Source organism: Chelon labrosus (assembly GCF_963514085.1).
Source record: "Chelon labrosus genome assembly, chromosome: 15".
In the NCBI taxonomy this organism is placed as follows: Eukaryota; Metazoa; Chordata; class Actinopteri; order Mugiliformes; family Mugilidae; genus Chelon; species Chelon labrosus.
This window is the reverse complement of record NC_140348.1, coordinates 24,672,681-24,684,566: the sequence shown is the minus strand read 5'-3', so window position 1 is coordinate 24,684,566 and position 11,886 is coordinate 24,672,681. Positions and strand designations below refer to the sequence as shown.

The following is an 11,886-nucleotide window of genomic DNA, read 5'->3' as shown; positions in this document are numbered from 1 at the left end:
ACTTAGCTTTAATGAAGTGTGAGCCGTCCAGAAGAGAGCAGAGCGTGCAGGCACAGCATCAGTCAATTAATGTTCAGGAGAAAAGTAGTTTAACCTGAAAAAGGGGGACGCCGGTCTGCTGAAAACTATTCCAGTCAGGGAAGGAGACCGGGGAGCTGTCCAGACTACAGACGTGGACGTTCAGCTGGACAGTGACAACGAGGAAACACCCCAGCCACACCAGGATCAACAAGCAAGATTTTAAGACAAGAGTAAGCATCAATACAAGTTTTCTCTAAAAAAATTAATTAAAATTAATAACCCCCCATGCATTTTATATCTGTAATTTAACAAAGCTTTGACGCTACATGTCCATTTTTAATTCTTGCAACATGAATTATTATGTTTTTTTTTTATGCATTTGGCTTCAGAGCACACCTGGACTATCAAGACAATTCACCAGAGGTCACCAAAGCGACTCCTAGCATAATACACCGATCAGGCATAACATTATGACCACCTTTCTAATATTGTGTAGGTCTCCCTTGTGGTGACTCATCAGAGAATGGACATGGGACTTCTGAGGGTGTCCTGTGGTGTTAGTAGGGGGGGTCTTTGAGGGGAGGGTCCTCTGTGGATCATCTCACAGATACTTGATCAGTTTGGGATCTAGTGAATTTGGAGGCCAGGTCAACACCTTGTGCTGTTCTTCATGTTTTGTTTTTTTTAGTTGTTCCTAAAGCGTTTCTGTGTGTGTGTGTCTGTGTCAGGCTGCATCCTGCTGGGGATGGCTGCTGCCATCAAGGAGTGTCATTGCTATGGGGTGGGGGTGCCTGGTCTGGTCTAGGTGGGTGCTACATGTCTAAGTAACATCCACATGAATGAATGCCAGGTCCAAAAGTTTCCCAGCAGAACATTGAACTGTCACAGGATGGTCAAAGTTATTTACTTCTCCTGCCAGTGGTCATAATGTTGTGGCTGATTGGTGTAAGTGTAAATGATTAAAATATTTAAAAGGAGAAATGATAGTAGGCTGTTTTTCTTCTTTAAAACATTGCAATATCATCTTTACTAATAGCTCACAGCACTAAATGGTTTTATGTTCCTCTACTGTAAACCCTCTTCCTTCCTCCTCCTCCTTCAAAGCTTCTGCTCCTGGATGACGCCGCTCAGCTCAAACTGTGTTTCCATGTTTGTTTTTCCTCCAGTCTTCTCTCCAGACGACAGAACCGTTGGACGAACCCACAGTGAACCGCCGTCCAGGAAGTCTGTTTCTCTTCGTCAGAAACGTCCCGTTTGACGCTGAAGTTGTTATTGTTTTAGGGAAGTGCCGGCTCAGATGCTTCCTCTTGCCTGACAGTAATGGATAGTCAGTGATTCCTGCTGTTACTATTACCCAACGACTCAAGTGGAGAAGCAAACTTCTTAAAATGTGTTGTCTGGTTATTGTTTCAGTCGTATTTTTAATTATAATTTAGGGCAAACTGTTCTGTCGTTCCTATAAATACAGCAAACACCGGTCCCAGATGTGATTTTAAACCGAGTTCAGTTGTCTTTAATATTAAAACAGGAAAACATCATTGTTTTATTTTTATGTATATATATATATATATATATATATGCGACTCTGTACTGAGATAACACACACACCAGTTTGCAGACTCTACCTATAAATAAATAAACCAAAACCGCTCATCTATCGAAGAATCGTAGACACGTCCTCCCCTCTCATACAGTCTGGTAGTACAATATTTATTTTCAGTTTAAGTGTTACATGTTGAGCAAGAAACTTACAGTCGTCTTTAGCCACAAATTTAATGCAGAGATAGAAGAGTCAAGACTATTTTCCAGAATATATTGGGCACAAACAGAACTGGCAAATCAGATCGAACATTTACTGTATATACTGTACATAATGTTTATGTACACGTACGGTTGCACTATACTTCAGATGCTGGACAGTTCAGACACTGTTGGTGCAGACGTTGGTGAGAAAAAAAAAAAAAATAATAAAAAATAAAAACTCCTTCAAAATGGGAATAGACAAAGAGAGAGAGAGAGAGAGAGACGCATGCTGAAAAAAAGACAGCGAAACGATGAGTGAAAGGACAGAGGAGGTCCGTACAAACAGAAAGCTCGATGGAGACGGTTCGTTTACCAGCCCTGCTGTAGGAATGCAGAGAAAGACACATTCACACACACATTACACACATTGTTCTCATCAACCTGCATCCAGAGGACCAAATAAAACGGTAGCCTCTGAGGGGGTCTGAGATTTTTTGGGGGGGTAAAGGGGATAGGGAGTCAGGGCCGAGTCGAATTCATCACCTATGTGTAGAATCTGTCATCAATAACAGGACAGTATGACAAAAAGAAATGCTTTAATTGTTTTTGGTAGTGCGGCTACGTAATGTACAGTACCAATACAGGAAACTTCATCTTGTTCTCACATACATGTGAATCACGTCTTCCCTGTCCTGTCTTGGTTTGGTGGTGGGGCTTCGCTGGGACACAGTGGAGTTTAGAGGGGGGTACGGCAGCCCGGGGCTGCAAAGTGGAAGTGGTTTCTCTCTTTCTCTTTCGTTTTCGTTCTCTCAGCAGCACCCTCCTGATGACGCCTTGACAGAAGTGCCTGGAGTCAGCTTCACGTTGGGCTTCTCCCCTCCGCCGGCCGTGGCCCCGGGGCCCATCCTCTTCTTGATTTCAGCAGCCATGGTCATGAAGGCCTGCTCCACATTGGTTGCATTCTTGGCACTCGTTTCCAAAAAGGGGATCCCCAAAGAGTCTGCAAACTCCTGAACGCAACGAGGAGAGAGAGAGAGAGGGACACAGCGAGGGGTTTAGATTCTTTAAATGACTCGTATCATATCAACCTCTATGTCTGTGAAGGATCTCAGTCATCCAGGTCATGGTATGTCCAAAACAGGTTCGAAAAAGGCAACTGGACTTGTAGAGTTTTCTCGGATGAGTGGTGAAACGTCGTTTCAAAAAAACTCTACAAGTCCAGTTGCCTTTTTCAAACCGTTTTTGGATATATCAACCTCTACTCAAAAACATGTTTTGCTCCTTCGCTAAGCTAAAGGAGTTTACAGATGACAAAGACCATATACCACAAAAAACAACAAATAAAACTGTTCATGTGGGCTTCAGGACACTAACAGGTGGTTTAGACTTCTGTGTCAATTTGACACCCTAGCTACGGCAACCCTAACGCCGTAGCCTGGCGTTCACCTTCCCAGCGTCACGGTGACACACTGAGGAAAGGTTAAACTGAGGAGGTTCAGAGATACAAACATTTGTACGGCTCGTCTTTGCCAAAATGTCGCTTTAAAGCTTCAGTCGTCATTGTTGAAAGTGAAGCAGGAAGTAGAAACAAAAATTAACCCGACTGGCAAAGCAGACACAGCGCCGACTAGTGTTTGGGTGGAGTTATTACGGCCGGAGCCAGGTATAAAAACTTAATGGGGACATCCGCAACTAAATCTAAACAATAGCAGAATCACAGCATCTCATGAAGCGTTCAAGAATTCAAAAACTGTTGCAGCATGAATCTAGCACAAGCAGCAGCAGCTCCCGTGCGGCGCCTTACCTTCGCTGTTGTGTAATCTACCACCTTCTTTGTCGTCAGGTCGCACTTGTTCCCAACCAACAGTTTGTTGACATTTTCACTGGCGTATCGGTCAATCTCCTGTAGCCACTGTTTGACATTGTTGAAGGACTCCTGCAGCGTGAAACAGATACACCTCAGCAATTACAGGACAACAACGTGTTTAAGACTTTTCAGACTTCATGTTAAGAGTCTGTGGGAAGTCAGTTTGAAGTATCGCACGAACAGAACACAACAATTTAATAAGTCAGATCAGAAAACGCTCTGGATTGATGTTACAGCTCTTGAACTACACCAGAGGAACTGAGAAGTGCTGCCATCCACAAGATTTCGCTTTCACTCTTTAGGCAAACGCGTATTAAAACAGCTGAGCTTATTTTATCAGTTCTCCCTGGTAGTGAAAGAAGTCAAGTGACCACATGTGACATGCGCTGATTAGGTAGGTGTGGCGCCTTCACAAGTAAAAGATTTATCACGTCACATGAAGAAACGTTTCGACTGCTACCTGCCACCGTTTTATTCAACCATGGTTGCTCTTGTTTGGGATGAATTTATGTAAACTGCTTTTATGTCGACCGGGAATCAACCAGTCGATACGAAAGGGAACATTATTAATTCTACATTTGTTTCCAGAGAAATATTACTGCGTGAATGTAGTGACTTTGCTGCTGTAAACATCATGGTTGCTCTTCTAACTCTATTTAACTGAATCATACTCCAGTGTTGTTCTTTAGCAAAGACCTCACTACTACAACCTGTGCACCTCCACAAACCTGCAGATATTCTCACTTATGTAAGTTTTATGTTTACGACGGTTGGATTTTATAATTTTCAAGAATTTCTTGCGGTCGGGCAAAAGATTCAGGACACTTCATGGCCTTACTGAGCAACTGGAGGACGTGTATGTACGGATATAACTCAAAAAACATCACAGAGCAAAGCAACTCGTGGTCTACAATCGATAAATAACAAGCTGCTGAAAGTAATTCTTGTGAAAATATAAAAGTTTAGCACCATAACTTTAGGGCTGGGCATCGATTTATACCTCTATATCCTCTGATCTGTTTTCTTTTAAAAATATATGCCATTTCCTGCGTTCTCTAGAACGAGGGTTTCTAACCCATTTCAGTTCGGGTGCCACACACAGCCTAGTTTAAACTCAGGTGCGCCAGATAAACAACATAACATAAACAACTCCAGATGTCCTCCTTCGCTTTAGTGCAAAGAACAAATCTGGACACAACAGCAGCATTAGTTTGGTGAAAACAGAATGATTTCACCAAACTAATGAAATGAATCAGGACATCAGTGGTTATACCGAGCCCTACATAACCTCTGGTGTTTTAATTTCTATGTATCACGCCTTCATGACAAGTTCAATCATTACTTTGAGAGAAAATCTCATGTGAAAAGGTGACGGCGTTCGGACTGACCTGGTCTGTGACGTCGTAGACTACAATGATACCATGAGCACCTCTGTAGTAGCTGGACGTGATTGTACGAAACCTCTCCTGCCCTGCTGTATCCCACTGTGAGAGGAAAAAGAGGAAGTGAGTCGACAACACAGGCAACAATTACCTACTACAAAGCAAATAATATTGCCGATATAACCTATAATAAAACTGTGAAGACCTCTCTGTACGTTAGAGTTGGTATTTTACGTGGTATTCTGCTATTCTTCATTCTACATTTCTCTTTAAATCCCATGTTCATCCTAAAACTTAAAAAACACTGTGTCTGGATCCAGAGTCCAGTGTTTAAAGGCACATCAGTGTCGAGTTGGATGACCTTCAGCACCATTAACACACACACACGCGCTGTCGACGATTTTGATTCATTTAACGCTCAGCTGCGACAATAAATGTGGATAAAAATCCTCCTTCTTGTAGTTGTGACTGTTCTGAAATGTTTGAAACACCTTCAGCAGGAACCAAAGAGCAGGAAATGAGAACCAAGGGTTGTTAGTTTGAGCCTTTAAACGGGATCTGACTAAAAGTAAAACACACAGACTAATGCTTTAGTCTAATTACACAGAGTTCTCTAGTTCTCAGTCCTGATAACACAACATTTACTGAAGGAGATTTGATATAAAAGCAACGGCGGGAAGAAGAAGCAGGGGGTTACTCACAATCTGAAGTTTAATGGTCTTTCCATCTAGTTCTATGGTTCGTATTTTGAAGTCCACACCAATAGTGCTAATGTAACTTTCTGTGTATGTGTCATCCTGCAAAAAGAAAAAGGCAAAACAGTCAGTTTGATGGATTACACATTGTTTGTTGTAGTAAAAATGGCATTAATAATAATAATAATAATAATATACTCACTGCAAATCGGAGAAGAAGGCAAGACTTTCCAACACCAGAGTCACCAATCAGGAGCAGCTTGAATAAATAGTCACTGTTGAGGGAAAGACAAGAAACAATGAAGTTAAGGGTGGACGGACGGCTGGGTGTCTCTGTCGATTGTCCTCGGCAACACTGGCGTCACATCGGACGCAGATATTCAGACGTGGCCACTACACTGTGTCCACCTTTGTTTTTTTTTTTCTTTCAGTCAAATTAGGCCCCCTGTTCACACCTGACATGTGTCTCCAGCATAGAGAGCATAATTTGGAGAGGAGGGGACATTACGCTAACAGCTGCTGCTCCAAGAAAATCAACTGCAATCCACCACGGCTATTACAGAACCATGAACACTGCCGTCTATTGTGTTTGTATAGGGCTGGGCCATTCAGCTAAATAAATGTAGGTAAAAATAATAAAAAGACAGCCTTTATGACAACTTTCCATTGAAGGGTTTTTATTTATTTAGTTACAATAATAAAAGGCTGACAGCTCATTCACAAAACGGCGGCTTCAGATTGCTTCTTAGAGAGGTTGTTGCTCGTTACGCGCTCAAGTAACTGGACGTATTATTATTATTTGTCTGAAAGCTGTGGAACGTATATGATGCTTTGGTAGGGCAGCAGGAAGCTTAGTGGTTGAGACTGTAAAAAGGTATCTCATGTAAATGCAGTGACATGACTCGTATTTGTGCTTCTGTCAACATATTCTGCGCACTAGACACCGAAGTCACAAGTTTTAAACCCCGTCTTCACACCTCTGAGTCTGACGGGACAGTGACAATCCATTCACAAGGCTCCTGCTGTGTGTGTGTCCCAAGTATATCTATCTTCAAGAAACTAGAGCTTAATAAAACTTAATATGGTAAATATTATTGTCTTTTCTTTTCGTACTTGTTTTGTACGATAGCTAAGCGAGTAACAAAACAAAGCCCTGGCCAAAGAGCTGCCATCATCATCAGTGTCTGGTTGCTTTATAGCTTCAGTAATGGTTATTTATTTATTTATTTATACATTCGGACACTTGTGTTACCTCAGAATGACAGCTACGCACCTGCACCATCAAATATGATTAAATCCACCTGGGCCTGTCACCGCCACACGTCAGATTCAGGTGTGAACCACGACTAAACGTCGGACTCTTGCTCTCAAACTCAAAAATCTTACTGACTTTGGATTCACGGTTAAGAATAAGGAAATAAAAGGTTCAAGAGCAGCCTGTTCCTGTTAGAATCACAATAATATTAACATATTTTTGGTTTTTTAATAAAAATCGGTGTATTTTCAGACATTAATTACAAAAAAACCCCTGATTATTACCATTTTTATTTAAGTATTGAACAATAGAGTGTGAAAAAAACAAAACAAGAAACTGTTTCAGGTTCTGTTAGTAAAAGTAAACCTGTAACTACACTCGTCACCTGATACCGGGCCGTCTAAATATTTTCTCAGGGATTTCTGCTCATTGTAAAACATTCCTGTCACTCTCCTCCCATTTAAGCCTGCGACTGCGGACAATGACTGTTCCTATTCACGGCTGGAAAAAAACAAAAAAAAAACAGGCTGCTCGATAGCACACGAGCCAACGAGCTAACCTACCTAAAACAATCCGGGGTCCAAACTACATGAATAGTTCACTGTGTTACCTTAACTTCCCCACACGCCACTCCTAATTTTGTTCAGTTACAGAGTTTACGGTGTGAATAGCTCGCTCTCTTCACTCTGTTGGCCCAGTCTTCAATTAATATCCTTTGTTAAAGCAGTGTGACTAAATGAACTGCATACTGAAAGAACTACCAGGAGGAGTTGGGCCCAGAAGTTACGCCTGACCCCTTTCAGGTTAGTTAGGGACGTCCCGATCGAGTACTTTTTGCTTCATATTCTAGAGTAGTGTACTTCCACACAGCAGACATGTTTAGTCACCGTTCCTCTTCTTCTACTTCTGATTTCTGGCAGCTTTGACGCTAAGCTAATCGCCACTAAAACAGAAGAAGAATAAAAACTCTAGCGATACCGAAACAATCCCTTTAAAATGCCTGCATCGACCCTGGTACCGATGGCGACGTGCCTAATGGTAGTAGTGCAAATTAATAAGGGTTAATGCTGTAAACAATAAAACCATTTCTTCCTTTTTGCTCTTTATTCGTGTTGATTGCTGAAAGCTACACTACATGAGCCGTGTAATCTTAACTAAACTAGGTACAAAACATGTTTGGACAAACCCCCGAACCTGCGCCGTGTTTGATTTGTAGATATCCTGTATCCCTTTCCTGTGTTTCGGTGACTATTGTGGGTGTGGTCAAACAAAGAGAGATTTTAAAGCTCAGCGCGTTGGGCTCCGTCTGTCGCCATCTTCAGGGCGTCTTGACTCCACCCAGCTCCTGGCTAATCAAGACGTGGAGCAGGGCGGCGACAGACGAGGAGCTCTAATTCTACCAGGTGTTTTCTTAAATAAACACAGAATGATATAGATGATAAACAACGGCTTTTGCCGTGATTCGAAACACGCCTGCTCTTATCCAGTTAGCGGTGTTACATGAGTTCTTGTCTGAAAACAGTTATGGACATTTAGACTTGTACTTGGGCAGCAAGTGATGATGTTTCACAAATCCACAATAACAGACAAGAATGCACATTTTTAAAAAAGCACAATGTCCCATGAGTTAAAAAAACCCAAAAAAAGGTGAGTTAAAAAAACACACCCACATCTGCAAATGAATAAATGAATAAATAAAAAACACTGTGTCAGCCGGGACTGAAAACTGCCCTGGAGAGAATCTGCTCCAGGAAGTTGGGGCAGAAGAGGGCAGTTCCTATATTTTGTCCAACAGTTGTGAAAAAAAAAAGAAACAGACTCGTCACCCAGGCTTTTTGTCTACACAGCACGTTTTCTCTCACCTCAAACTTGCAGATTCCACCATCCACATCACCAACACTACTACGCTGACTGTGCGATCTAATCCCTGTGGTATTCAGCAAATAAATCCGAAATATTGAATTATATGTGAAACTTAAAGAGTCTTGCACGAAAAGCTGGCATCATGGGACGCTCTATTCCCACCCTGTTTACCCCACTCCACTCAGGATGAAGGCCTGCACAGCTTCAGGTCCAGAACCAACAGTCTTGAGACTCACAAACACTGCCACTAATATAATAATAACAACTCTGGTCCAGGTGCAAGAACCTTCCTATGTACAATATCTGTATATTTGTGCAATATCTGTATAGTTACACATATTAATACCCACTTTTACTGCTGTTTTTAATCCTTCTTGCGTTGAGATTGTGTTATTAGTTTATTGATCTTGTTAGATTTATTATTTATCCTCTGTGACTTGACCTCAGCACGTAGTTCCACTCCCTTTCATTCACCTCATGTTCTGGAAATGACAACAAAAAAACCTTGAAACTATGTGAAATCTTGAAACCTTGTGGGGAAATGTGCCGACCTTTCATTTTGTCACTTCCTTTTATTGACCAACACTATCTTGGAAGCTTTTCTGGAAACACCAAGCACATATGAAGGAGTTATATCACCAATACAACTTAAAACTTAAAAAGTCTATTGAGGATTAGAGAAATCAACTATTAGTATTTACACTACTGACTAAATAAATAGACTACAGATAGATATGATCTTACTTTTATTAGACGTTTCTGTTTGAAGGCTTATCAAATTGTAAAAATCCACTTAAACACACCTCTACATTTCCTCCCACGTCCACATTTATGAATGAAAAAACCAGAAACAAAGCATTAAGTAACCCGTGTACTCAACATTGCTATGGGGAAATCGGAGGCCTGTTCAGTGGCATGTGACCTACACATGACTGCCGGGCTGCTGAGGGGCTGCTTCAACCCTAGTTACACCATATGACTGATATATGAGACATCAACAACAACAACAACTGCGTAAAGTGCAAAAATAACATGTTACCTGGAAGGGGACCAAGGATGATTGTTGCTACCGTACCTGTTTGCTTGCGTTAGACACGTAAAGGAGTGAGCTGTCACAATGACGCACACACAGATTAAAGACAACCCACGGGAGACGTTTTTTTTTTGTTTTTTATCACAATATTGTCAATTGTCTGATTAAATGTGATGATCTTTTAGAAAAAAAACAACCTTTGTGAAAGAATCTCAACGAATATAAACGAAGAGAAGAGAAACCGCAGTCATTAAGCTACGACCCCCGGCTGCAATGTAAATAAGGACCATAAAAAAATGACAATGTTAAACGTTTACCACCAAAAAATCCACTGAAATCCATTAAAATACCTCTTAAGTGCCTTTCATAAACAGGTTGGCACAAGGCTACAGTCAGCTGTTAGCTTAACTGCTAACTTAGCCCCAACTGCCAATATCAAGTTATTTGCGAACGCTAGCTTGCTTGCTAGCGCATAGCCTTAAAGCTAGCCGAGCAAAATGAGACACAAAACGTTAAGATGTGGCACTACTTACTATTCTGGATTCATGGTTGCCTCGTTGTATAGTGTCAAACGTCTCCTTTCCTCGGTCCGTAGATATGAAAAAAAAAAACAGGAGCGGTAGCTAGCTTACACTGCTCACACTAAAAAAAAACACACACACACACACACGGCCGGCTAGCAGTTTCTCAGCAAAAGAACCAAAATGGCCGCTACTCCAACAAGGAAAAAGCTAACATTAGCTAGAGGGTTAGCCGAGTCGGGAATAACACCAAGCTACGTGGTTTTCACGTTTCCAGTTACCTAATCTTTTAAAAAAAAACAGATTTATAACTCGTTTCACGGATGTAAAAGGAATAAACAGGAGACACAGAGAGATGTGAGGCTAGCTAGCTGTCCCTCTTCCTCTGGTTGTCGCTGACTGTGTCGTCTCCGCTACGGCGAACTGTCAAGCCCCATTGGAGGGATTACGTCATTTAGTGAAACGTGGCAAAGAGGAGTCAGCTCGTGCCCCGTGTCATTTATTACACATTACACAACTTCCGGACAAATATTTCAACATAAACTGCAACACATTATTTTATACTACTTAATTATTTAGTTCTACGTCCAGCCTTTTATTAGTTAGTTAGTTATCATGAATATTACTTCCGGTTTTTTTTTTTTGGAAGCGGCTGACACACACATCGATGTTGGAATTGGCATTAAAAATAAGCAGTATTCCCTTGACATCAATGGAAAACCATCATGAGGAAAAATATGAGTGATAATTAATTAAAAATAAATAAATAAAAAGAATAAGAATCCATCAAGGCTGTGTAAAGCTTGACTTATGCGCCTGGGTAGGACGTTACGCCTGGCGCACGTACAGAAACGTAACAGCTGTGATTGGTGTGTGTACTTTTTTGGTGTCTTTACATTCTAAAATTAAAAAATAAATAAATAAATATGATTAAAATAAATTAGAATAAAATGCCGGGTGAGTAAATTTACCTTTCGTCCTTTAATATATGAAACAAGAAAACTACTAAGAGAGCTTAAATTACACAGGAGCTAGGGATGTCCCAAAACAAAACCACATCCTTGTAGCGTCTCCTTCTTCTTCTGTTTTAATGGCCGCAAAAAAAAAAAAAAAGAAGAAGAAGACTTGTTTCAAAATGTGTATCGTGTCCCCAAAGGCTCCACGTTGTTAAACTTGCATAACAAACAGCACTGTTCAAGGCACTTAAAACAATCAATTGGAGATGGAGATGTCAGGTGTGAACACATGTATTTTCAGGTGGTTACTTGTGATCCAGTCTTTCAGGATGCACTGAAATAACCATGTCTGAACAGGGCCTGAGGAGGTCATGGGTGGAATGAGGTGAAATACTGTCAGGTAAAGGACAAAGGAGCCAAACCTCCCCCAGTCTTCCCCCTTGGCTACCTCCTCCTCCTCCTCGACATGACCTGGGGCATCACAGACACTGCTCATCTCCCCTAACCACTGGTCTTCCTCTCACCAACACACAATTTATTCCTCATTTTC

General features: G+C 41.3%; 1 protein-coding gene across 1 annotated transcript; it reads right to left on the bottom strand.

Moving 5' to 3' along the window:
• Positions 1-1,710: 1,710 nt before the first annotated feature.
• Positions 1,711-10,876, bottom strand: LOC311500765 (ras-related protein ORAB-1-like). Its single transcript, XM_084562357.1, has 6 exons — positions 10,393-10,876; positions 5,911-5,983; positions 5,715-5,810; positions 5,020-5,115; positions 3,569-3,700; positions 1,711-2,774 (listed from the first exon to the last, which is right to left on the bottom strand). The coding sequence occupies exons 1-6, from the start codon at positions 10,404-10,406 to the stop codon at positions 2,574-2,576; spliced, it is 612 nt and encodes a 203-aa protein (XP_084418483.1). The 5' UTR covers positions 10,407-10,876; the 3' UTR covers positions 1,711-2,573.
• Between the last annotated feature and the right edge of the window lie 1,010 nt (positions 10,877-11,886).